We start from the raw sequence: 27,905 nt of genomic DNA on the forward strand, positions 1-27,905 counted from the left end.
GGAAATTAAAATATATGAGTGGTAAAATTGAGGAGCTCCACCAACATTTTTCATTTAGGTTGTGTTTGAATATTGAAGTGAGTTGAATTGAGTTGAGTTAAAATAATAAAATATTGTTAGAATATTATTTTTTAATATTATTATTATTTTGAAATTTGAAAAAGTTGAATTGTTTATTATATTTTGTATTAGAATTTAAAAAAGTTGTAATGATAAGTTGAGATAAGTTGAGATAAGTTGAGAGGAGTTAAGGATCCAAACGAAGCCTTAATATCCCAGAACTGGGATTAAACTGCACATCCCAATTTCTAAAAAGTATTAAAAGAATTAAGATATTTTATAAGGTAAATTCTATACAAATTAACTCTAACTTTAACTTTAACTTCCTAATTTCTTTTTAAAAACATTATTCAAACGAGTACTGTCTACATAAGTGGCTGATGAATTTGTTATTTTCACTAATACATTGCTGTTTCGTTTGAGAGAACAAGTGCCTGAAAATTACAATGCTACTTGGAATATTTGTTAGGACTCGCATCTCATATATATGCTGATGTTTTGGATTTGGTACATCTCAGAAAGTGATGAGAGCTTATTATACACTCGGCTGAAAGAAAGAGTCGTGATTTTTTAACAAGATTGACAGGAAGCTGAATTATTCGATTTGAGGATGGACACTTCGGGTCTTTCAGGTGTACTTCATTTCATTTAATATATCATTAGGAAAACAACATCAATGTACTCCAAAAAAATTAATTAAAAAATATACATAAATAGCCTTCCAAGAAAGAGAAGCCGATAAATGTATCCTTTTCAAGTTCTCCAGAAGTACCTTTACTCGAGTGGAAGAAGCGCAATTTCAATTTCTTGGAGTGATTTTCCTTTCGTTTCCAAAACATTGCTCTTCACAAAAAACACAGCCAGCAGACAAAAGGCACCAAAGATCGTATACAATACTTGTGCCCCTATTTGCTCCAGTAAGCGCAAAAACAATAGACCAACAAAGAAATTTATCACCTGTTGGGAACGCCCAAGTCAATTAAAGATGGCACCAAAAGTTCATGAGCTCGAAGATGTCAAAATGATTGAGATGACGGCAAAACCCAAAACCCCTAGATGCAAACCTTTTACGTTTTTGGATCATCAAAGCACTGACCATTTTTACCTTTTTGCTTTCTTCCTTTCTCTCTTTAAATGTTCATCGATCATAGACTCATAGTAAATGTACATTCTCAGAGAACAAGTATAACCAAATTATTTCAAATTAGCAGTGAGTAATATATGCTTTGAGCGCGTTCCAATTAAGTGGATCTCTACAACCATGTTCTTGTGCTAATACTTTGAAGAAGATCAATAAAAAAAAATTCTAAAGTGGATCTCCAGTTCAGAATCATGCGAAATGGTGAGTCTTTACAGATTATTAGTTTCTTTTGTCTTTTTCTTAATGAGAAGAAAGATTTAAAACGGAAAAATTTATCTGCAAACAAATTCATAACAGGTAGAGCTGCAGAAAATAATTACCCAATGCACAGCCATGCAAAATGCCATTGCATTAGCCCTAATCCGGCTGGGAAATATTTCTGAAAGGAGGAGACCAGGGACTGGACCAGCACCAAGAGCAAACGTCAAGACAAATCTGCATTTATGAATTCGTTGTTTAGCAGAATTTTCAAGGCATATGTATTGACAAATCAATAGCTTCTAAATATGTCTAATCTGTGCAAACTTGAATCAATGGTAGGGAACTTTGTAGATGCATATGACCTTCTTAGAGTCACCAAGAAAGTAAGTTTTGAGATCTCATACTCTGTCAAGCATATCATACAGTACATGCACCATATCATGTTCCAATCTTCCCTAGATTCAATGAGATTTGGATCTAAAATAAAACATTGGCCTATTAATAAGTCCATTCAGCTTTCCCTGTTTTTATTTTCGTTTTCCATTTTAAACCTCCTTATTCTTTTATTATTCATCCAAGTTGCAGCTCATTGATCACTCACAGCAGCATGCCACCAACAGATAGATACAATACTCCAGAGCCTGATGCAAACGAACTTGCCGCAATTACTTCAAGTCCCATTGACACTGCCTAAAGCAATATAATGTGTAAAATAACGGTCAGATAATATGAAAATTTGTAGACTACTTAATGAAATGTCAAAAGACAACATTTCTATTGCAGAAGACACAAACTGAAAATCTAATGGTTCCAACTAGGAAGACCTTGTTCAAAATGGCCCTATTTCATCTTCAATCTGTAAATTTTGCAAATACACAGTGGGCAGCATCACATAACCCATATGATTTACGAAAAAATTCTAAATTATCAGTAGTTTCAAGATAGCATGTAATAACTAAGTACTCAGACATAATACCTAGTAAAAAAGAGCACTTTTGAGAGTGTCGCCCCAAATATCACAAGTCATGAAAATATTACATCTACCTTCTAACGAATAGTTTTTTGTTCATCACAAAAGCTGTGATACCCCATATAATAAGGATAAGGATAAGTGGTGTATGAGATCTCACATTGCTTGGGAATGAGAAGTTATTGCTCTTTATAAGGTTCCAATGGGCCTCCAATTGTATCATTGACTAGTCCTTTTGAAATACAGGTCATGGATTTTGGGCCTTCCATTGGGGCGTTACAAATAGTATCAAAGCCTATCCTAACCAGAAATGTAGGATTTGAGCCATGCCACCTACGACGGACTGACTCGACGAGGCTGTCGGGAATTTAAGGGGGGTAGATTGTGATACCCTATATGATAAGGATAAGGGTAGGTGATGTATGAGATCCCAAATTGCTTGTGAATGAGAAGTTCTTGCTCTTTATGAGATTTCAATGAGGCTCCAATTGTATCATTGACTAGTCCTTTTGGAGTATAAGCCATGTGTTTTGGGCCTTTCATTGGGGCGTTACAAAAGCATCTTCATCTATCCAGATATGATTCAATAGTTCAATCAGATAAATTTATTTTCTGGGAAATTTTGCTAGGATGTGAAAATTTCAACACATGCTTGTCAGAGGAAACCATATTGTACTTTTATCATTAACATTGCATCAAAATATGTTCCCTTAATTTTCATAAACAGGAAGAGTGATTCAGCAAAAGGAGTTTGTCTTTATACTTACCATGCCTGAAAAACTTCCAAGAAGGAGTACCTTCCTTCCAAGTTTATCCATCAAGATCGTTGCAATTAGTGACCCTAAAATAGACAAGAAAAAATATGGTAAAGAAGATGTTTGACCATTTGTGCATGTAAGATACTTGGAAGTAAAGCTGCCAGTACCAAGCAAGTTTGCAATCCCCACACATATGTTCGCAAGATCTGAAGGTACACCGAAGCTCTTGAAGACAGTTGAAGAGAAATAAAATACAGCATTTATGCCAGATAGCTGTTGTAAAGCAAAAAGGGTAGAGCCAATGAAAACCACTGCAAGATATATAAGTTATAGGGAAACCATTCAGAATGAAACATAGATGAAGCACAATATATGTATAGAAGCACTCCTATATGTACCTTTGAAATGGCGGCCATTAAACAACTCGGACAGCTTTACGGTATCCTTATCATCTCCCCTGTCTGACCTTGACAATTCTGCCATTGCAGACTTGACATGTAATCCTCCTAGAAGTTTCTCAAACACAACTTCAGCTTCAACACCTCTTCCTCTCTATATTAAGTTCAGAAACAGTAGTGAGTGTCCACATTGTCAAAGCACCTCCAATGGCTCATGGTTCAAGAAACAATTGTGTAGATTTCTATGACAATTTTTTTTTTTTGCTAGAAGACCTCCATGACAATTGTTCAGCTCTCCCTAAGCCAATACTGTTAAAATTGACTGAAAATGGGCAATATATTTATGCATTAATGATATATAAATGTGCATGCATATATGGATGTATATACTAAGGAACAAAAGCATTGGGCTAATTCGTGAGCACATTGGAGGCTGAAAAAAGCAAAACATGATAATATGTAGGTGCAGTGTTAGCCTGTAATTAGATCGATTGCCTCCTTTTACAAGTGCATTCTACATCTTCGACCTTAATAGAAGATTCTGCCCCCATTAAAATTTTACTTGTTCCAAATATGAGATAATGAGTTAGTTATAGATATTTTTAAAACTGTTGTATAAAGGTAGCTACAAAGCAGTCATGGAGAGGGAAAATGCTTGGAGCACAGACCTAAACAAGGAAAGGGGAACAAAGAAGCCCCCCCCCCCCCCCCCTCCCTTCCCCCCAAAAAAAGTTACTGTTCAGTCAATTCAGCACAAAGGGGAAAATAGAAATGATTTACATATAAAAATAGATTACCTTGAAAAGCCAGTGTGGAGACTCTGTACAGAACTCCATGGAAAGAGCAAGTACTGCAGCAGGAACGGTGGATACCCAGAAACACATTCGCCACCTAGCACATTATCAATCAAGAAATATCATTTTCAGATACCCCCTTGGATAACACAAAAACTGCTTAAAAACTGTTCAGATAGTTTAAAAAAGTTTTATTAAAGTTGTAAACCTTCTAAATTGCCAATGCTCCATTAAATATATCTTATGATTCTTACCAACCAACAATTTCCTTGGCTGGGATTCCGATAAAAAGAGCTGCCATAAGTCCTAGACATGTAGCAATTTGCGTGAAGCTCCCAAAAGTACCCCTTACAAAAGCCGGTGACACCTGCACATTTTAAGGAACAATTACCCAGTATCTGATAAAAGAATGATAATAATAGAAGTCACTTGAGCAAAGGATAAGCATATATAGTTGAAGCAAAACCAACAGCATTATCAATGCATATACCTCTGCCACATAGAGAGCTGCAACAGGTGGACCAAGACCCATCCCCGTCCCAACAAATAACCTCCCCAGAAGCATACCCCATAGACTTTTCGTTGTTGCGCTGTAAGATCATGTTTGATTAGTTTTCTAAGCTTCGTAACTGTTTGAATAGGCATACAGCAAATATGCAAGTATGAGTATTCTTCAATGGTGTGAAACCTTTAAGCAAGAAACGCATGGAGGGAAAAAGTAAAACACAGTCAGCTCAAACAAATCAAAGGTGGACTGTTTTACAGGGTAGTTATAGCTGTGAAAATGTCCATCCCTTGTAATTCATTCTGCTTCATCCATTATCCAATTTAAATCTACATGTTATTATGAGCAACAAATGCAAAAAAATTTCTAATATAGGAAAGAAATAATGAAACCTCAACTCACATACAACTACACAAAATCTATGATGGTGAAGCCAAAACCAAAACCAAGAGTAGCAAAGTGAAACGATTGAATGATACAAGAAGCTTCCACTAATAGCAGGTAAACACCCACAATATTGGAACAAAAAAAAAGCACCGTCATGTAAAAGGATCTATTCTACTAATCAATAAAGCTTATTGAGTTCTCTACATATATATATATATATCAAAGCAGGAAAGATTGGAAACTGCTACACTTCTAGTAAGATGGATTTTAACAAAAAAGTAACTATGATATGATTCTCAATGCAGTTACCTCATGGACGCACCAATTATCATTGGCAGAGCACAAAGTTGAAATGCCCGTCGATGCCCGACCCCATCTGCAATCCAACCAATGAATAGACATCCAATAAAGGCGCCTCCTAAACAGGTACTCACCACTAGACCTTCATTGATAAAAGACAACATATTATATTACATTTTCACAGATGCATATTGTAGAAAGACTCGTCACATTAAGTACCTTCAGCCAAAGTGTTCCCAATAAAGCCAAGGTCTAAAGAGATGCTTTCCAGAGTCTCATTGACCACTCTGCATTAAAAAGCAACAAAAGGGAATATTTATTTTTCTTCTGAAAACATTTCAATGAGGAGAACAAGAATGGATTATCAGTTTCAAAGATTAAAGACACACCCAAGATGGTAGCCAAATAGGAATGAAGAAAGAGTTGCCACAAGGACATGTGGCAAAGAGCGCCTCCATGGAGGGTTTCCAACATCTTTGCCATTCAGAAAATGTACTAAAGCTAATACAAGAAAGTAGCCCCACTGTTAGTATCATCTATCATAACATAAACCATTTTTATGAGAAATAGTAGGAGTGCCTACCGCTGAAATTTATAAAATTATACATAATAATTGATTAAGTAATGCCTAGATACAGTCCTAAGGTGTACAAGTCTCATGCACTCATTTTTAAAAAAAAGTGTGGCTCAACGTTAAAAAGTGGACTTTCTTTTTATGTGGATCCAAAATTAGTCCACTTTTTGAGAAGTGCGTGAGGTTTGCATATCCTAGGACTATACAAATCATTTTCCATTTAAAATTCACCTGAACTTTCCTCTTTGTCATTAGCATTTATATAGTCCCTCGATGCTCCACGTTTGTACATCGAGGCTGCATCAACATAACGTCCCCGCATAGCAAAATTATCAGAACCTTCCCCGAGACTTGGAAGAAAAGTTTCGTCAACCAACTGTAACACCAGATTAACCTCCAATCAAATCAATCACAAGTTAATTCCATCATATCTTCTACCGATACCTTAAGCAATCATAAATTTACAGCACCAAACAACTGGTTCGGAAATTAGCACCAAAATTGCACCATAAATTCAGTGATGAAAAGATACCTTAGACGTGATCATCAAACAGTCCCAATTGAATTGAAAGTCGAGTTATGTTTATCCTAGTATTGAATTTTCAATTCGGGAAGACATCTAGGTTCATAAATATATAGATACATCTATGCATGCACGCTCGCGCGCGCGCACATGTAACGTGGGTAATTGAAACGAAGAATATACAAAGATGAACTTTAATCTTATTTATCAAGTATCATATCTTAGATCTTAGAGAAGAGAATTCCCGTTGCGAGAAAGTGAAACTGTGCTTTAAATTCATCTCAGTACTGAAACTCGAAGTTGAATGGACGCATACATGTATTTACTGAGATTATTGGCAATGACGTAGATAACTGCGCTTAAAAACATTACCGTTTCTGAGATCACCATAAACATTGACACATTATAATTCTATAAAAAAACGCCGAACTAATTTGTGCAAGCCGGGCATACATCTAGCACTAGATTACTCTGTAAAGACAGAAAATATGCAAATCTAGAGAGAGCAAGCGACAATGCAGAGCCAGAGAGATGTAAGAATCACTTACATTATTATACCGGCGGATGATCCAATAACTTTCGGACGCAGACTTAGAAAACGATCCGATTGAATCCAACAGCCACAGGGAGAGTGAGAGAGAGAGAGAGTGCTGGAAAAGGAGAGGAGGGAGAAAGAAAAGGGGACGGGGGAGACTGCGCAAGTGTAGAAAGTCAGTGCGTGCTACAAGCGTAGTCCTTCTAGTTTTGAAAGATCAAGAAACGCGTGCGTGATTGATTGACGTGATTTGCTGCCGAGCATTCATGATCGTGAATATACACCGACTTTTTCGCAAGGAAAATGATTATATATAATATTTTTCATAATATTTTATATAATTATATTTTAAATTAAAGATATAAAATATCTTATAAAATTAATATTATTTTATAAAAATATTTTTATTTTTTAATATTATTATAAAATATAGTGTGAAAATATATTGTATATATCATTACTCTTTATACAGTATACATTCGTGACGGCAAAACCTAAACCCATACAGTTCCAGGTGTCCAGAGATGAACACCTGTATCTGTACGTATTTTGTTGTAAGCAGATGATATGATCCGACTCTCACGTTATGCTGTGCGCTTCTGGGTGCGTTTGGTTCATTAACTCATCATTACAATCTTTTCAAATTTTAACACAAAATATAATAAACAATTCAATTTTTTCAAATTCTAAAATAATAATAATATTAAAAAATAATATTCTAACAATATTTTATCATCTCAACTCAACTAGTTCAACATCTAAACACAGCCTGTCAAATAATAATAAAGAAATGGGTACCTATAACACATTTAATAAAATATATAATATTAGATAAAAAAAAATTTAAATATGCAAGTCTTACACACTATATTTAAAAATTAGTAAAATTTATTATTAAAAAATAATTTTTCATGTAAAACTCAGATTGATCCACTTTTTTCATAAAGAATGCTTAAAACTTCCAGACTATGAAAATCATTTTTTTAATAAAATATTTACATGAGATAATATAATTTAAAAGATAAATTTTAAAATTACAGTTTTATAAGTTAAAATTTATTACTTATGTAATATGGATAGTGCACTACGGACTTAATAATAGAATAATCATAATAATATTTTGTTATTTATTTTAAAATCAATTAATGTGATAATGTCATTTTATTAAAAAATCAAAATCTTTTATCTAAAATTTTAAATTTAATTAACTATCACCCATTTAAACCAGAATCGTAAAATGGGGTTTCCCGCGAGAGTTCGAATCTCAGGAGACGGTTGCATCTTTTGTTATATTATATTTTTTAGTTTACTTAAAAATATAAAAAGAATCGTAAAATGAATGAGAAAAAAAAAATAGTATTTGTATCCTTATTCAATTGGGTAAGAGGAGCAAGTCCAAAATTAAATATTAAAATAATAATTTTTTGAACTAGTGAAAACATAAAACTAAATAAAAAATTACGTATACTACAGTACAATTTATTTAATTGTATAATTAAATTATATTATATAAACACTTTACTAGATGGATTATCCTAGACTTATAAATAGAACTTTTCATTGAAGTTATGCATTCCGCAAGTGTTATCATTACTTTACTAACTCCTACATGAATCGTGAAGAGTACCCTGACCAATCGACGAAGTTGGAAGGCCCCATCACATTTAAGTGCAACCATTTACGCTCATGGAAGGCAACATCATTTTTCTCCCATCTTCTTCATGACGAAAAACATGGTTTAAATACCTTAAAAATAAAATAATCCTAGAAATGTAAAAATCTTCTTCAAAGCTCGACAATGTGCACTAAAATTCGGGCTATACATCTATTCGCCAAAATTACAATACATATTAATTTAACACGGGCATGACTTTTGTATATCTGCTGCCAAAACACTTGAACAAGGGTGCAAAGCTAAAATGAATGGAATATAAAGGAAAAATTATCTGAAGACCAATTCCCTTAACTTTACCATAAAACCATACCACAAACATCATGGCCGACTGGTGAAGTCCACTACTAATCAGGCAGAACCCGTTTATGAGCCCATTGTCTGGATCTGTAAATAAAGAGATGCAAACAATGAAGAACAAGTTCCTTTTTTTTTTTCTTTTTTTTTTAACCAATGATCAGTGAAAAATAAAAAGATAATGACTTGGATGTTTTGCTTCAAATCATAACCTTATTCACGAGTAAGTTTACTTGCTCCCTGTACATCTCCTTCAAATCTACAATATCTGCACGAAGTTCTTCCAGCTAGACATGCAATCACATATAAATGTCAGGATTTGAGAGAATATAGCACATTCTTTCTACGTTTTCATTTAACACTTAAAAATAAATATAAAGTGCAGATACTGAAAAAGCAACGGCCAAGAAATATGACAGAAATCTTGTGCTTCGGGGCAATCACGCGTCCTTTACATTGGCTTTTTTTTTTGGGGGGGGGGGGGGCAATCCACAGTAAGTATTTCTGATTTTCTCCAGGTGCATTCCCTATGTTCATCTATCAGAATCCAATCCAGATCTTTAATCCTTGGCTCCTTAATTCCATGTAATCGCTTGAATTTTGAACCCACGGCTGCACTCTCCACTCCATACTTCGGTACCATTTTAACCAGAGTTCATTGGCACGATATTCAGGCTATTGATTCATTACAGGTAATTACTGTAGTTCCCTAAATTGAAAGATGAGGGAGAACATGCAAAAGCTCGTAGCTGCCCCATAATCATACGTTTGCTGGGTGAAATTAAGCCTTTGCATACATGAACTTTCTTGAGCGAGGACCCTTTGGAACAGCCCATAAAACATGTAAAAACTATAAAAGCACAAAATAAAAGAAGATCCTTGCTTACAAAGATGAAGCTTTCATATTGCCGAATTAGGATTATGGGGCAGCTTGTAAAAACTAATACACATAAGAAAAATTTTATTTATCATCATCCTTATCACTATCCTTTCAACATCTCTTGACGTGGCATCAAATGATTAGCCCACAAGCAGAATATAACAAAGCCCACAAGCAGAATATAACAAATAGTTTCCAATAATTTAAAACACATATCAGGATGGTGGGAGGATAATGGTAAAGGGGTTGGTGAATATCAGTACTCTACACAAAATGAAACAAGTTCATTTTTTACAAAGCCAATGTGTAGGTAATCCTGAAAACTAGGCATTGAAACAAAAGTCTGATCGGTCACCCAAAGATAAATGGCTGCAAGGAAAAAAGATTTTAAGGCCCCGTTTGGATATCCATCTCAACCTATCTCATCTTATTTCCTTCCCAAACATCACTCGAATACAAATGGTTTTCAATTTCAAATATTCAACTTTTTCATCTAATCATTACTTAATCATTATAACTTTCCCAAACTTATAAACAAAACACAAAAAACAATTCAACATTTTCAAATTCTAAAACAAAAATTATATTACAACAATATTTTAACTTTATAATATTTTTATTCAATTTTTCATCTCTTCTTTCCCAAAATCCAATAAAACATCTTAACTCAAACCATTTCATTATTATTCACAAATCATCTCACTACTACTCGCAGATTTCTCATCTCATCTCATCTCAACATTCAAACGAGGCCTTAATCTCTCCCATTGGTTTCTCACAATCTTCAAAGCTCCAATAATTTCTCTCTCCAGATACACTGTATTAAGCACATAAAGTCATTTTCCACAAAATTTCACAAAAATGGCTACCAAACTGCCTTTTCCAACACACAGGGAACTTGACTAATCTTGATTGGGGAAACTAGACCCTAGAATCCAGGACATAATTCATGAACCGTAACTTCTATTGTGTTTGCACAATGAAGAGAACAAATTCAGCTGTTGAGAACCTATAAATGCCTCCAAAATATATGAAAGTGGCTCAACTAGTCTTATACTGCACTTACCTATCAAAAACTTTTATGCCTATTGAAAAACAAGTCTTATACTGCACTTTTCAAGAAATAGGCAGGTAAGCACCGTACCATGATTTAATATGGTGCGAATAGGTACTTGTAAAAAGTTTGGTAGAAATAGGCAGGTGAGCAAGGTTAATATAAAATGTTACAAAGAACTGGATAACAAAAGAAGCTAACATCACATTCCATACCATAAATGCCATCCAGAACATCCAAAGCTGAAATTTTATTACCATTTTATGCAAAAAGCCAAACTAAGAATATATGTACCTCCTCATCACGTTCACCCATTAGCTCCAGGGCAGCAGAGTGTCTCCTCCTTAATGCTTCCAGCTCTACCCGAATGCCAGGCAGCATGGAAGCCTCAGCCTGTAACTTTTCACACTGCACAAATGCAAGCAATTCACAAGTTCATCGACATAATGGATGCATAAAAGATGGAAAATGAGATTTTGAAATTGAACCTCACCTGTCCTGTCATTTTGACCAACTCCTCAGCAAGGGAATCACGAATAGATTCCAGCGATGCCTTAGCAATTAGAAACAAGGAAAAACAAATAGTCAATGAAAACTGTGTGCAGATGAAAAATATATTATAAAATTGTGTAGCACCTAAAAATCCCACAATGGTTGAACGTGAATAAACACAGGGCCCAAAAATGGCATATGCAATAAAGCACAAGGCACAAAACATGAAGAATGAAATAAAATCTCAGAGGTTTAGAACATAGGCCATACCAAACGAGACATGTATGAAGCAAGCTCACCCTCCTTCTGACGAAGAGCAGCTTCAAAGGCACTTGGCGTCATGCTCTTCATATAGAATGGACTCATGGTTGACTCTCCAGCATTTCTCCTCTCAGAGAGACTATCAGATGAGTCCAAAGACGCTTGAAGGAAATAGCTTTCCTCCATGCTACCTAGGCTGCTAGCACTTGAAATCTTTTGGGTCAAGTTCCCTGCACAAAGTTCCAAAATATATAGCATAGTTCGTGCACCAGTAACTCGTACAAAGTCAAAGCATCATACCATTCTCATAAGCAGAATAGGGCTTCGTTATGGGAGTTTGAGCAGATGCGGCAGCGGAATGGACATGAGCTGTCCTTTCCAAATCCAACCGAGCAGCTTTCTCCTTTTCTACCTCCTGTCAAAGATCAGGAGACCAATTCAGGAAATGTCAATGACACTAACATACAACTAGAACAAAGACAATCTAATTAAATCTTTTAATAAAAGCTATGAGAACTAATAAATCAATGAATAAAAATGTCCCACTGAAGTACCATAAACTCAAATGTGTTGAACAAACATCTCTTAACAATATACTTCACTGTGAGGTGGCAAGGGTTTTATGGGATGAAATTTTTAATAGGATTGGAATTGCATGGGTGATGCCTAGGAGCAGGGGTGAAGAAGTTTCGGTCCGAACTGGACCAGACCGAAACTGTGAGTGGTCGGTTTCGGTCCGGTCCCGGGGTCTGTGATTTTTGGACCGGACCGGACTGGATTAGTATATATATTTTTAAAATATTTTATATAGTAGTTATATAAGTTAATTATGTAATTTTCATCTAATCTATTATCATTGACCATATAAAATGTTAAATAATATATGCTACCAATTAATAATGTATCATAAATCATATGATAATATATGTAGATACATAATACATTCATACATATTTTACTAATTACACTTAATTAAAGTAATTAAGTAGTTTTTTTTAAATACCTAAGTTGCAAGCAAGCATGAATAATCTATGTATATATAAATTTTTTGATATTCATTAACCATATATAAAGTGTTAGAATTTTAATTTTTAATATAGGACATTATTAATAATTATGTATACTAAAGTCTAAGTTAGTAAGTAGTAACTATCAACATCATAAATATAATTATAGTTAAATATTTTTTTAATGAGTTAGTTACATAATCCACATTAATAATTCACTTATTTTTTTTTATAAGTAAAAATATTATATATATATCAATAGGAGTAACCAAGTACACTGAATATATACAAGAAAACATCTTGCCCATATTAGAAAGCCCCTAATGACCCAAAAAGCCCGTGAAAAACAACCTAAAATACACCAAGCCCGACCCCAACCCCTTGTTTCCCGTAGAACTAAAACTCTACCCGAAAACCCAACCCCAACCCCTTGTTTCCCGTCTTCACAATATCCTCCCTTTAGACTCCCTCTAGTTGAGCTACTACCCTTAGCGTCGTAGTTGATTGCCCAAGAAAGACGTTGTAACTCCCTGTTTTTCTTGAAACTTGATTTGATTTCAAGTGCGTGGCTTGCCTCAATCGCAGTGATTAGTTCTTTAAATTGGTCTTCACATCCTCCATGTGAAATTCCCACGAACTGCTGAATCTTGTTAACTTTAGGCAGAATCCAATCCACTATTGGAGGAAGAGAGACCAGGGGAGCAATATTATCCCTAGACGTAGTATCCAACTGCCCTCCCGATCCTAGACATTCATCTACACAAGGCAACAACGCCAAACCCATATTCAAATCACGTACCTCCTCAATAACTCCATTGGTTCTCTCCAATGGTATCAGGGTCCCCATTGCAACAACGCCAAACCCATATTCAAATCTCTTACCTCCTCAGTAACTCCATTGGCTCTCTCCAATGGTATCAGGGTCCCCATTAGAGATTCTGGGATGACAGCAAGTCCCTTCACCTCTGGTGACCCTTTATGTGCAATTTCAGCGGATCCTACATCTCCTTCATACCTCGACAGTACACCATTTTCCTTCAACTCCGATGAGGGAGCCATAGTTTCTTCGGGGACCAAGGGTGTAATACCGACTATCAGTCTATCCTATGTTACCTGAGGCGAATGGCATTCCATTATTGATATCTCTACGTCGATAACAGATGTAGAACCCGCTTCAAATAACCCAGGTTTCCTTTTGACTCGTCATACTTTCCTGAATCTAGTTATAGGGACAGAGCCGAATCCAATTTTCCATTTTCCTTTATCTGAGTTTAAAGGATTCAGACCTATTCTAAGTCTTGTTTCTTACAACCTTATTGCCTCCAGCTGAAAGGCATTCCTCTACACAAGGCACCAACGCCAAACCCATATTCAAATCCCGTACCTCCTCAGCAACTCCATTGATTCTCTCCAATGGTTTCAGGGTCCCCATTAGAGATTATGGGATGACAGCAAGTCCCTTCACCTCTGGTGACCCTTTATGTGCAACTTCAACGGATCCTACATCTCCTTCAGACCTCGGCAGTACACCATTTTCCTTCAACTCCGATGAGGGAGCCATAGTTTCTTCGGGGGCCAAGAGTGTAATACCGACTATCAGTCTATCCTGTGTTACCTGAGGTGAATGGCATTCCATTACTGATGTCTCTACACCGATAACAGACGTAGAACCCTCTTTAAATAACCCAGATTTCCTTTTGACCCGCTATACTCTCCTGAATCTAGTTATAGGGACAAGGCCGAATCCAATTTTCCATTTTCCTTTATTTGAGTTTAAAGGATTCAGACCTATCTTAGTCTTGTTTCTTACAACCTTATTGCCTCCAGCTGAAAGCAGGTCTATTTTCGTAGACAAGAAAGCTATCGCTGCCTTCAACTCGACAAGTTGGGTTTCCATCTCCTTTAAAGAATAGTGCATCGCGACAAGCTGGCTCTGAGACGTGATTTGCAGACCCCCTTCACTCTGAACCCTCGAAGCATGACCTGTCTTCAGAGCTGCCACATATGATCGCCTCGCCACAGTGGATGTACTTGGGTCTTTATGATTCACCTCCAAGTTGATGTTCTCATTCATCTTCTGGTTTTCCTTCCTTGACCCATCAGTAAAAAAATATCCGCAGCTCTGCATAATTCCACAGCAAACTTCTCCCAACCCAGACCTTCATACCCTTCAGGAATGATTACAACACTCCGCCGGCCTCCTCCACCATATTCGGTGACAATTAGATACCTACCATGCTCGTTGGAGCATCGTTGAGCCATGAATGCTCTGTTTCATTCGCGCAAGTGTTTTGTGAAATCCAAATGTCTCCCCCGCCTGTAGTACTGCTTCCACCATAGCCATCAGTCATTCTATACCAATACGACCCATCACTACAAATCTCCAAACCCTTATGCTCCTTTCCACAATTTTTAATGAGGACCTCCATGTTTCTGGCAAAAACTCAAAACCCTTCGATTCCACCCAAAAGTGCACCAGCTGACACATAATGATATCAAACCTTCGACTTCAGATGTAGGGGCTTCCCAAGCTGAAGGGCTTCATTTTGTCAAGTATTTATGCAAAAAGCTTCGGGAGGTAGATTTGAGACAAATAAAAATCAGCAAAATGAACTACTGATAGGGCTCACGGGACAGGCTAATATAGACGCCGAAGTGCTCAAAGTAGACTCGCCGGAATCTGGCAACTCTTTCTGTGTCAACAGAGACTGCGAAAAAACTCCCTTGCAAAAATACAATTCAAGTTCATCGGAGGGAGGACCAACTCAGAACGGCCCTCGGCAAAGTCGTCGGGGCCTGTCGGCCTTGTATGTGACCGAGGTGTCACTTGTCGGCTAAAGGGAATGGAGGGATGCAGCAGTTGGGTTCTGTCGCCGTAGCCATCTAGGATATACGAAAACACCAGCAGATCTACGCCAGAGTACACCTCTAGGATTCACTTAATTTTAATTTTAGTAATTTAATAATTTTTTTTAATTTATTTGCAAAAAAAGAAAGATGAAACAAAATAACTATGGACCAGACCGGACGATAGCTAATGGTCCGGTCCACTAGGGGTGATCGGTCCGGTCCAGTCCGAGAAAATGGACTAAAAGAAGAAACTTCATCCCCCCGGACCGGACCGGACCGATTTACACCCCTACCTAGGAGGGTGGTGGATCTTCTGGCTTGCTGGACAGGATTCCAAGATGAACCCCAAATTGCTTCCACATGGAAAATGAATACTCCGTCTCATGAATGTGTATTTGGCTTGAAAGGAATGGCCGGAGTTTTGAAGACCGGGAACGCTCGTCAGAAGAGCTTACATGATTCTTTTTCCATACTTTATTTCTTTGGGCCTCTGCTATTATTTCTAATGGGGCTAGTTTTCATGATTTTCTTGTATCCTTTTTTAGCTCCTAACTTGTAATTTAGTGTTCTGTCTTGCATACTCCTCGTGTACTTCGACTACACCTTATTACTTGATTAAATAATGATTATTTTATTTATAAAAAAACATATCTTTATAATATTAAAAGATGGAGCTAGATGCAGCTGTTCTCCTTACTATTAAATGCAACTTCAAATAATCTAAGAACCAGAAGCACCACCTGCTGTAGCAGTTCCCTGTGCATCAGTGCATCTTGCAACTCTTGCTTGTGTTTCTGCCTGAGTTCCTTAATTTCTTCTTCAAGCTGGCTTGCACGACCTTCCTGAGTTTGAGCTTCCTCCTTGGCTGCAAGGTACTCCTGCCTATTCTCAGCTGCTCTTTGTCTCTCCTTCTCAAGGGATCTACTTAACTGCATTTGTTCCGTTCTAAGACAAGAAATCTGAAACAAATCACAGCAGTAAGCTAATAGATATGAAAAAGCTACAGTTCTTAAAACAAGATAACCAACAAAAATTCGAACCTGAGCCTCAAGAACATTAATTCGAGATAAGGTTTGAGATAAGCGTTCATTCAGAGATCGCTCTCTTTCCTCAGCAGCTGCAGCTTTGGCCTCTGCTTCCTGAAATGCAATGAAAACAATAAAATAAAAGAACAGTACAAGTTTCAAATATAACAAGAAAAAATATCTAAACACACCTGGAGTCGAGAACTAAGGGACCTCTCAACAGCAGCCCAGGCTTCTGCCCTTCTGGCAGTTGTTTCCTGTTACCAATAAAATAAATAGTCAAACACAATAGCCAAGTAATCATACAAGTAAATCAAAGGACCACCATCAAAGATCCATAGAGAATCCTCATCAGAACTCTAAAATGCATTTTTAAGTACATCATTACCTGCATAGCTTCGATCTGCCTTAAAAGAGGCCTTGTAGACTCCGGAACTTGGGTAATCAACTCCTCACTTCGGCGCTCACTTGCCTAGAGAAAGAAAAGGCCATATTAAATAATCTGCAAGATGATCGCAACAATTGACAAATAAAGGATTACGGTTGAAGCACAAAGAGAAAGTTTGACACACTTGGTAACGTTTTTGAAGATCTTCAATGTCCCTGCGAAGCATGTCTTCTCTAAACACTGCCTGCAAAATTTATAATACAGCAAGTTAATCATGAGCAGTGGCATGTCAGCTGGATGAAACCAACAATCCTAATGATGAAACAAAAACCTGCTGCTCCTTCCTACTTAGTGTTTGCCTTAATTCTTCAAGTGCCTGAACTAGCATAGCTTCACGTTCCTGGGCCTCCCCAATCGACTCTCTAGTTCAGTTCTTGCTTCATTGTTGGCACGTACCTCTGCTAATGTTTGAGCCTCCTTTGCAGCGTTCAAAGCATCTGTATAATATTCTTTCTGTGCTGCAAGTTCTGTTTGGTGTTTTTCTATTGTTTCTTGCAGCAACTGCTCTGTAGCTGTCTTGTCCTTCTTGATGCTCTCTACTTTATTTTCTTCTACCTGGAAGTAGAAATTACATACCACTAATCAATCATATATAGATTATTCTTTACAAGAGTATTTCTACATTTTTAACAAGAACATGCTAGCTCAGTCAATATCACATGGACTTTCATTAGCTTTGGAGCATTAAATAACAGACTTCTTCAATTAACAGGCATCAGAAAAAGTACACAAACAGATTCAAATGGGGCAAGAGCTGCATATCTTGGAAAGTCAATGTCTTTGTTATCTTTATGATGATGCCAAAAAAGCATTTATTCAGTTTGATTATCCAGACAATAACATATTTCGAGAATGCTTAGTTTGATTACCTGAAGTTTAGTAATCAGCCCCTTCTTCTCTTCTTCGAGCTCTCTAATCTAGCTTTCAGGAAAAAGGAGGAGAAAAGAAAATGCAAAGGAATTGTTTCATTAGATCAGGAAACAGCGACAGGATTATAGTTTGACAAATTAGACAACCAGTAAACCTGCAAGCAATACCTGAGCCCTTAATTTCCTAATCTGAGATTCTTGAGCAGCCTGCTTTTTTGAAAGCTCTTCGCCTGAGATTATATACAAATATCTCTATATTTGAAAATTTTTATATGATAATTAATCAAGAACAAATTAAAAGAGTTTGTATTCTCTTCAATATATGGACGTCTAAAATGCTCACTGATTTGCATTCCAAATTTTTTCTTTTTTCTTTTATGGGTATCATCTTAGATTGCATAACAGATTTTTTCCTTGTTTCCCTAGCAAATTGTGATACCCCATATGATATGGATAAAGGTAGGTGGTGTATGGGATCTCACATTGCCTGGAAAGGAGAAATTCTTACTCTTTATAAAGTTCCAATGGGGCTCCAATTGTATCATTGACTAGTCCTTTTGGAGTATAGGTCATGTAGTTTGGGCCTTCCATTGGGACGTTACAAATGGTATCAGAGCTTATCCCAACCAGAAATGTGGGATGTCACCTACAATGGACAGGTCCAACGAGGACGTCAGGAATTTAAGGGGGGTAGATTGTGATACCCCATATGATATGGATAAGGGTAGTTGGTGTATAAGATCCCACATTACTTGGGAATGAGAAGTTCTTGCTCTTTATAAAGTTCCAATGGGGCTCCTATTGTATCATTGACTAGTCTATTTGGAGTATAGGTCATGTGATTTGGGCCTTCTATTGAAGCATTACACAAATTGATATTGTACTGGTATGGACACAAGTAAATTTAGGAAGTAGCCATCACAACTGCACAGAGTAACCCCATATGAAATTAGACCCATAAAGTACAATATAATGCCTCTCATCACATAAAAATGCATCTCAAATTTCGAAGTGTCAATATATGCCTATTGACGACATGACAACTGGACATTTCAAACCCCCCCCCCCCCCCCCAAAAAAAAAAAAAATCCCAAAAATGTCAGAGAAACCACCCACCTAATCCTTAGACACGTGGGATTTTGGAACATTAAAGGACATGAGATCCCAGCCAAGTGTTGATTCTAGCCCAAATGATTAGGATAAAATTCACCGTCACTTAAATCAAATAGAGCAAATATTATGAGGGTTGTAATTTTTTATTATTAAATTAGCATATAGTTTATTGTTTCATAATTTTTTTTTTATAAGTAGTTTATTGTTTCATAATTGCCCTACAATACAGAAACATAAACAGAAATAGACAAGGCTCAAATGTGTAGAATTCTTAGGGTCGTTGACTGCCGGTAAAACAATACTCTCAAGTCTGTTTCAACAATTCACAAGCCACCATCTCTTAGATGATATTAGGTTCTTAGCTTTGAAGCCCAGGTAAGGGCTATTGGAGGAGGCCACATGGTTTAAACTTATGTAAAGGCTGTAACAGTGGTGCCCCACCCCTAGCTAAGCAAAAAGAAATAGGAGAGTTCTTCAAAGTCCCATCACACAAAATAAAATTTTAGTTGCAGCCCCTAATCACTCAGTGCTCACATCTGCAGCAATGGCCAAACTTCAATGTGTTGCAAATCAACCATATAACTTCCTTGTAGGTGGCTTGTAATGATTTAAAGAAAACCCAAACCACACGTGAGCTTATACCACAAAAGGACTAGTCAATGATAATGTTGGAGTCCCATGAAATCATTATAACTTGTAAGAACTTCTCCCTCCAAGAAAATGTACGATCTCATCACCACTCTCACGCACGAAATCCGGGTTATTGCAATCTCCCTTCTTAGATCCCACACATTCGTGTCATGTCATTTCATTGTAGGTGGCACAGCTCAAGTATCACGCTTCTAGCTGGAATTGGTTTTTCTACTATTTGTAATAATTCAAGGAAAAATCAAGGCACATCTAGATTTAAATTTAAATTCAAAAAGGGCTAGTTGACGTTATAATGGAGTCTCGTGGAATCATTATAAATTACATGAACTTCTCATTCCCAATCAATATGGGTTTATTAACCACTTGTAGAAAATCCAAAGTAACACACAATTTACAAAAAAGCATTGGGTCCACGGTTTGATCCTCACAACTACAATCAATTGGCTCTCTCTACTCACTCTATCGCACCCCCCAACCTCAGCTTAGCAGCCTCTTTCACCACCCACTATCTTGTTGGGGTCAACTCCTTCACCAGTCAAACCTCAAGTCATTATAAAAGCAATCTTTAATCCTACTCTACTCGGCATGCTTGCCTTCGCCACCAAATATCTTCGACCTAGATCATTTATGAAAAAACCTCAAGCCTTGTTACGAGGATTTGGTCGACCCACAGAACAAGCCGGAAGATGTGCCACCCAACATAAGAAAGGAGCTTGTTAGAAGTTGTGACAAGCTGTGACCTCTCACCCACCACCCATTTTAGTGGGGGCGGAAATTCCATTTTGGCTGCAGCCCATTGGCCACAAATTTCCATTTGGAACAAAGTATAACAGTAACAAATATGTACCTGTGTAAAATGTTGATGTATCTAAGACAAGCCTCACACTATATAATGCACCAAGAATATGCAAGCACCGCAAAACAGAATATGTGGAAAAACAAACAAGTTGTTTCTTAGGAAAGAAAAAGAAAAGAAACAGCATATAAAGGGCACTAAGAGTTAGCAAATCTCTACCTTCAGCCATAACCTGACTAATAATTTCATCTTTTTCTTTCAGGAGAACTGCTGCATCACTTTTTTTATTCTGCTCTCTCCTCAGTGTATCCCTTTCCTTAGTCAGAGCATAAACCTGGAACCATACACCAGAGCATTTAGATGATGAAGATATTGGTAAACATAGGGTAAAGGGTTCTCTTAGCTGAGCACTAAATAGGATTACTATATAACTTTTGATAGCACTCAGCAGTGAGATTTGATATTCGAAGCTGACCTCGTGTTAAAATTAGGGCTTTGGTGAATTCAAACAAGTCAATTAAGAGAATGATTATAAACTCATCATCTATAAAATATTAAGATCACACGTGTGCAATTTAGGAATGCAATATAAAACTGCATCTTCAAGTTTCCAATTAAGGCATGGTACCACTTCATTATTCAGTTTTAAAAAAATGATGTGGTCCAAAGCTCAATACCTCTTCCTTATTTCATAAGATGAGCAAAGTGAGCTATGCCACCAAAGTAAAAGAGTACGATTCAATCATTGTGAAGAAAAAAAATGAACACACAGAAAAGTTTTTTAATGGCTTTTCAACCAAAAATCCTGAATTTCTTTTTCTTTTTTTTTTTCTTTTTTTGAATTGGCATTGGGTGTCTGAGAACAACGTCCCGACGAATCCCAGGGAGTGCACAGACCCTTAGCAAGAAGTTTCACATAAGTGCACCTCGGGTAATTCAAGGGAAAAATCCCCCAATCTAATGGCCCCTAGAGATGGTTTGCATCCAAGAGGATTTGAACCTTAGACTTGGGGGAGCATACCCCCAAGCCCAAGGCCTTTACCACTTGAGCCAACTCCCAAAAATCCTGAATTTCTCACATGGTTAAGACCTAGCTTAACTAAATCATTAATATAAACAGAACTTGATAATACCTTCCTTTCAAGATTTGCAACCCTCTGATGGTATTCCTCTCGTAGAGACTCAATTTCTGCATCATTGGATTTTCTCTGCTCCATAACTTTCAACAGTCAAAACATGATGTATGAAAAAGAGAAGGGGGGGAAGTATTTTTTAAAATCCCAACATGTTTAACGATGGTCATCTAACAATCAACCATGAGAAGGGTGATACATGGTTCCAAGCCGGTTTCAAGAAAACCTGGACAAGCTTGATCAAACAAGAAACATACAACAAAGGACAATCAACAAAATAAACAATCAACAAAGGACATATCTCGAACTATAAAGACAAAATTTCAATAATAAAAATTCCAAAACTAAGAGTTTTTTGCTTTTAGAAGCATAAACAATCAACAAAATAAACATTGGTGTTCCAACTTCCAGTTAAAAGTACAAAAACTAAAATCCAATATAAATAAATTAATTGTGTATAAACTAACCATATTAACAATATTTCAAAGACAAAAATTAATCTAAGTAAGCTTAACAAAAAAAACAGTCGAATGCATTATGAATCTATTAATTCTGGATGTAAAATAACTCTTCAGCATACATATCTACATACATGAATATACTGTGATAAAATCATATTTACTCATAACAAGTACATTTAAGGAAGATAAGGTATATTGTATAGACCTTCAAATCCTCAATTGCAGCTTTTAGTTGTTCATTATCATTCATCAGCTTTGCAATCTCATCAGCTTTTGCCTAAAACAAAAAAATTAAAATTAATCGGAATCTCAAAAGAAGTAGATATCCAATATAATGTCTTCACAGGATGCAGAGACAAACCAGTGAGGAATTCAAAGCATGCATTTGTTCAGAATGGGACTAGTCTTTAAGACAAGTGAGGGAGAGAGGTGATTATGAATGTCTTAGAGACCTACTATTAATCCAAAGACGATTTGATGAGACCTGCAATTTTGGTGATTGTAATTTAACCATCACATTCAAATTAGACGACATTCGTTCTTTCTTTGAGTGACTTTCAGAAAAGTATGATATTTTATAGACCAGCTATTGACTGTAAGAAAGTTAGATTCAACTTCACAATCAGAAACCTAAAGAGACATGGGATATATTGGCCATACCACCATATTGATGGTTGTAATGGTGTCCTTATTTACAGTGGGTGCTGCAGGTGAGCTTTAGAAATTAGAAGACTTGGCCTCCCTTGCAGGGATGGTAGTCAATTAGGCTATTAAAACCAAAAATTGGGACACTTTTTTTTTTTTTTTTTTTTTTATGTTGGGGAACCTCTCCAAAGCAGGGCCCTTTGGACTCACCCCTGCAAAGTAAACCCCGGTCCCGTGCACCGCACCCTCGGAAGTTTCCCTACATAGAACTGGTTAAATCACTGGTTTTTCACCAGTAGGTATAGCCCCAAAGGATTGTTTCCACTCATGAGGTATTGAACCTTGGACCTTGAAGGGAGTGATACCCCAAGACCAAGGCTTTCACCACTTGGGCCAACCCCTTGGGGTTCAAAGATTGGGACACATTAAAGGATGGTGACTTCATATATATTGTAGTGTCTCAATAGATTCAATACTCTCAAGTATAAAAATCAAATTAATACAAATATGGGAGTAGGGGTGATAAACGGTCGGTCTCGGTCGATGTTTTAGAGGACCAAAAAGTTTTGGTCCGGTCTCGGTCCAGGATTTTTCCACCCCGAACCGGACCGAATGAAAAATAAAAAATATATTTTATATATATTATTTATATAATAATTGTACAATTTATTATGTAATTTTCATCTAACCTATCACCATTAACAATATAAAATTTTAAATATGTTATTAACACTTGTTAATATTCTATCAATTAACTAATATATAATATCAATTAGCTAATTATATAAATTAATATTGTAATTTTCATCTAATTTATTATCATTGACCATATAAATTTTTTTTTTTTATTGAGTTAGTTACATAATCCACATTAATAAGTCATTTAATTTTAATTTAGTATTTTAAAACAAATAATTATTAATTGATTTAAAAATAATAATAATAATAAATAAATAAATAATTAGGCCGGACCGGACCGATAGCTACCGGTCCGGTCCCTATGGGTGTTCAGTCTGGTCCAGTCCGGTCCGGAAAAATGATGGACCGAAAATGGTACATTACCGGACTGGACCGGACCGACCGATTTGCACCCTTACATGGGAGAAAGAAAGTGCTCAAGGGCATTCAACCATCACTAAGGTCATCATTATTGAGATTTAGGCCTGGTTGGTTTTACAAACCTTTCAAACCATCTCATCTCATCTCATCTCAACATCCAAACACCATTCAAACACAAACATTTTTCAATTTCAAATTTTTAAATTTTCAACTTTTTCATCTAATCATTGCAATTTTCCCAAACATCTAAACAAACACAAAAACAATTCAAATTTTTCAACTTCCAAAACAAAAATTATATTAAAAAATTACATTCTAATCCTCTTTTAACTTTATAATTTTTTTATTCAACTTTTTATCTCTCCTTTCCCAAAACCCCATAAAAATCTTAACTCAAACCATTTCACTATTATTCACAAATTATCTCACTACTATTCACACATTTCTCATCTCATCTATGTAACCAAACGAGGCCTCAAGTTAGCCCAAAAGAAGGATGAGACAGAAACAAAGGAATATTCGGAAAGAATATGATTATATCTTTACCATTTGCATAGGGAAGGTTTAATACTATCAAGCAACCTTACCAACCCCCAAAAATTACGTATAAATAGCCACCGGATAGAAGTTCTGATCTCAAAGGTTATATGGTAGCACTTCTAACTATCTAACTGGTGAAAGAACAATGATGATGTAAAAACCAGTGGGATTTTCTTTAGTTCTCAAATAACATGATCCAAAATCATGTAATCATGAAACTTATATTATAAGAGCCTAAACAAGTGATCCACAATGACATGGAATCTGCCTAATCCAACACCAATAGATACCAACCATCAAGTCTGAGGCACAGAGACAAGCTTTACCCTACAAGAATAATAGGGCCAAATGAAATACCTGAGCCTGTCTCGCGGCACCTTGCAATGCGTTTTCCATCATTTTCATCTCCCTCTTCACCTTCTCCAATTCGAGCATAGTATCTGACGACTCGGATGGATTTGTTCTAGAACTCAACCGTTGCTCTCTAATGTCAGCCTCGTCATTTCTCATTTTCTGATCCCCTTCAAATCCTTTAACAATTACATGATTTTTGGGAGAAACTGGTTTAGCCATTGGTGTAGCCTCATCCAAAGCAAGTGCACTTGGCAAAGGATGGATAGAAGATTCTCCGGCTCGACTAGTTTCCTCAGTGCTAACAAAATGTGGAACAGAGGGCTCAGTTTCACCTCCAGCATGGATATCACTTGATGCCTCAACTTGAACTGAAGCAATTGTCTCTGTAATCTCTTCTGCTAGTGACTTCTGTTTGTCCATACTCTCTACTTTTGTATCCTGTTCATCCAGGCTTTCACTCATATCAACTACATTGTGTGACTCACCTGGCAAAATTGTAAGACCCCCCACTTGATCAACTTCAACGGCACCTGCCTTGGCTTGCACCAAGTCTGAACTGTTTGAGGGTCCCACTTCTGAACTCTCTTTCTGTTGTAGATTGGCAACATACTCCAATGTCTCAACATCTTGACTGTTGGGTTCCAGTTGTAGGCCAGGCATAGCTGTTGATGCAGATTCAGCTAGGTCAGGGTTTGCAGTCACATTATTTGTCTCCTCTGCCATCTCTGGGTGCTCAGCATCTTTCTCTACATTACGGATTTCATTTTCTTCTTCTGCTGTGGCTTGTTCAACTGCAGAATGCAGAGATTTGTCAGTTTCAAATTCTGTTCCATCTTTTTCCTCTATGTTAGTTATATGCTGCGGAGATCCAGGTTCTCCAGATGGTTTCTCCACTGCAGTGGGATGATGTGAAGATTCCAGCTCTAACGACGATTCATCAGTACTTTCCTCACTTTTATGCCCCATAAGGGCCATGACAGGATCAAATAGTGCTTTCCTGTCAGTGGTAGAAGCCCACAAACCTGATGCTGGCAAGCATAGACACAGGACATCATAACTCTAGTCAGCTTAAAACCTGCATTTTGAACTTTCTTACAAAAATAATAGGCACCCTTTTACATCTTGAGAACCTGAACAATTTTTCAATAGTGCATTCCATGATTAGAGTGGAATCCATATATTCCATCTTTAGCCTACTATATTGAAATATCACTGTGAGGGATGGGAAGGGATCCACTGTTTTGGAAGTTTTCGTTCTTCTTTTGTATTTTCTCTTCTTCTTTTTTCCTTTTTTTTTTTTTTTTTTTTTTTTTTTTGGTGGTAAGACATTGAGAGGGTCTAATCAGATTTCATTCTTTACGAGATGTGAACCTCACAGAAAAGTTTCTTTCTTTTTCTGGACTTCTTCTCTTGATAAATCTTGACAGTGTATTATCTAATTAAAAGGAATATGACCCTTGAAAACTGGGGTCATATGTTTGGAAAGTCAGTTGATTCCATAATTTTCTTTGTATATCCACATACATCCCTGCTTTAATCGGGTGCTTCAATTCCACAGACTTAAAACTGCGTATTCTAGCTTTATCATTCGACCGCTACTCACTAATTACTATATGTCGAAATAATTAACCACCTCACGGATACGCCTATATGTAATTTAACATAACCCAACTTTTGTACTGGTTTAATAAGTTAAAGTTATAACCCAAATAAAAAAACTATCGTATGATAAACAAAATTGAAAAAACGTAAATGTACCTTCATTACTGGATTCGGATTTCTCCGCCTTCTCTTCTAGCCCGAGAGCGTTGTCAAAGTTCTTCTCAATGTTCTTCACACTCTCCTGTAGCTTATTCACCGCCCCAGCGAGATCCGGGAAGTTCCCCAATGAGACTCTCCCACCAAACCACGCCATATTCAGATTACAAACCGAGATCAAAGAATTCGATCCCACTGTCTCTCACCGGAACATTGGAACACATCAAGAACCCTGCATTTAATCCCAATTCTATTTCAACAACAACAAAGAATGAACGGTAATTAAATTCAAAATGTTCTAGTCCAGATTCGCATCGTTTGCATACGTATATTGGCATAGATGCGATATCAGATTCGTAACGAACGGGTAAATCGAAGAGGGGAAAGACCAGAGGTGGAAAATTGAGTAGTGAAGGAAAGTTCGGGAAGCGACCTTTTGGGGGGGGGGGGCCGATTGGGAGCGGCGAGTGCCCTCGGGGATTCGCGAAACCAATCGTGGCTATTTTGCTTCGTCGAGCTGCGAAGAAAACAACTGTAGTGTGAGATTCGCGTTCCGGTTTCGGAATTATAGAGAGAAAAAGAAAGCTCACTGGTGTGGAGGATGGGGACGCGGTTTCGATCCGATCGCTCTGTGAATCACGACTTGTTGTACAGGCGGGCAATACTATACTGTATTGACGAGATCAGTAACATCGTACTTTTGGAGGAACTGGGATTTCTTTCTTTCTTCTTGCGGAAGACCGGGCGAGCATATATTATTCTTAAGAATTTTCTTGTTTAGGCCATGGATTGTACTGAAAATGATACATTTTTGTTCTTTTTTTTTTTTTTTTTTTTTTTTTTGTTAACGATTACACGACTTTTCTGGCTGATTATGTTTTTAAAATCATATTTTTTAAAAAATAAAAAAAATAATAATTACAGTCGTAAATATGTAAACGTTGCATAATTATTTTTAAAAAAATAAATAAATATGAAATTTATATGAAAAAATAATAATAATAATTTTTAATAGTAGATTCTACTTTTTTTAAATTAACTACACAATGTTTATGCATTCTACAACTGAATGTAGCATTACTCATTATAAATATCATATTATTGAAGAGTAGTACTATAATTTTACTTATATTTTTAATTACAACATTCATTTTATTAATTTTCTTTTGAAATTAAAATTTTAAATTTTAAATTTTATGATTTTTAACGTATCAATAACTGATATGTAGAGAATTAAATTTTTTATAAATTTTTATTAAGTGCATTTAGTATTTTTTTATTATTGAAATAATTTACATAATTACTAATTTTTTATGGTATGTTATTTTGTTGTGAATTATGGTATGTTATTTTGTGAAGTATTGTAGATTCGTATTCTTGATTATTTATGGCGT

The 27,905-nt window shown here is 36.4% G+C and overlaps 2 protein-coding genes across 2 annotated transcripts; both read right to left on the reverse strand.

The window, feature by feature from the left end:
* Positions 1-377: 377 nt before the first annotated feature.
* On the reverse strand, positions 378-7,438 carry LOC121259405 (probable plastidic glucose transporter 3). The gene is made up of 15 exons (XM_041160989.1): positions 7,160-7,438; positions 6,320-6,464; positions 5,904-6,015; positions 5,734-5,801; positions 5,524-5,656; positions 4,813-4,912; positions 4,577-4,689; positions 4,326-4,419; positions 3,529-3,682; positions 3,298-3,441; positions 3,140-3,213; positions 2,004-2,092; positions 1,522-1,636; positions 833-1,017; positions 378-697 (listed from the first exon to the last, which is right to left on the reverse strand). The coding sequence occupies exons 2-14, from the start codon at positions 6,408-6,410 to the stop codon at positions 835-837; spliced, it is 1,470 nt and encodes a 489-aa protein (XP_041016923.1). The 5' UTR covers positions 6,411-6,464; positions 7,160-7,438; the 3' UTR covers positions 378-697; positions 833-834.
* Positions 7,439-8,835: 1,397 nt separating this feature from the next.
* On the reverse strand, positions 8,836-27,285 carry LOC121257910 (golgin candidate 5). The gene is given in 21 exon segments (XM_041159183.1): positions 8,836-9,205; positions 9,328-9,402; positions 11,344-11,457; positions 11,543-11,602; positions 11,812-12,032; positions 12,103-12,217; positions 16,400-16,618; positions 16,700-16,798; positions 16,876-16,941; positions 17,073-17,156; positions 17,257-17,316; positions 17,404-17,483; positions 17,486-17,687; positions 18,002-18,049; positions 18,170-18,231; positions 20,781-20,895; positions 21,695-21,769; positions 22,361-22,432; positions 24,757-25,781; positions 26,512-26,743; positions 26,945-27,285. Coding segments are annotated over 20 exon segments (2,970 nt in total). The 5' UTR covers positions 26,669-26,743; positions 26,945-27,285; the 3' UTR covers positions 8,836-9,184.
* Between the last annotated feature and the right edge of the window lie 620 nt (positions 27,286-27,905).

This window comes from Juglans microcarpa x Juglans regia, chromosome 1D, assembly GCF_004785595.1.
Source record: "Juglans microcarpa x Juglans regia isolate MS1-56 chromosome 1D, Jm3101_v1.0, whole genome shotgun sequence".
Classification (NCBI taxonomy): domain Eukaryota; kingdom Viridiplantae; phylum Streptophyta; class Magnoliopsida; order Fagales; family Juglandaceae; genus Juglans; species Juglans microcarpa x Juglans regia.

Excerpts from the sequence above, each read along its gene's own strand:
- LOC121259405 (XM_041160989.1), bottom strand. The coding sequence starts at position 6,410 with ATGCGGGGACGTTATGTTGATGCAGCCTCGATGTACAAACGTGGAGCA. Across the intron at positions 1,637-2,003 it reads TCTGTTGGTGGCATGCTGCT|ATTTGTCTTGACGTTTGCTC; the intron begins GTGAGTGATCAA and ends TCATAAATGCAG. Across the intron at positions 1,018-1,521 it reads TTTGCATGGCTGTGCATTGG|GTGATAAATTTCTTTGTTGG; the intron begins GTAATTATTTTC and ends CGTTCCCAACAG.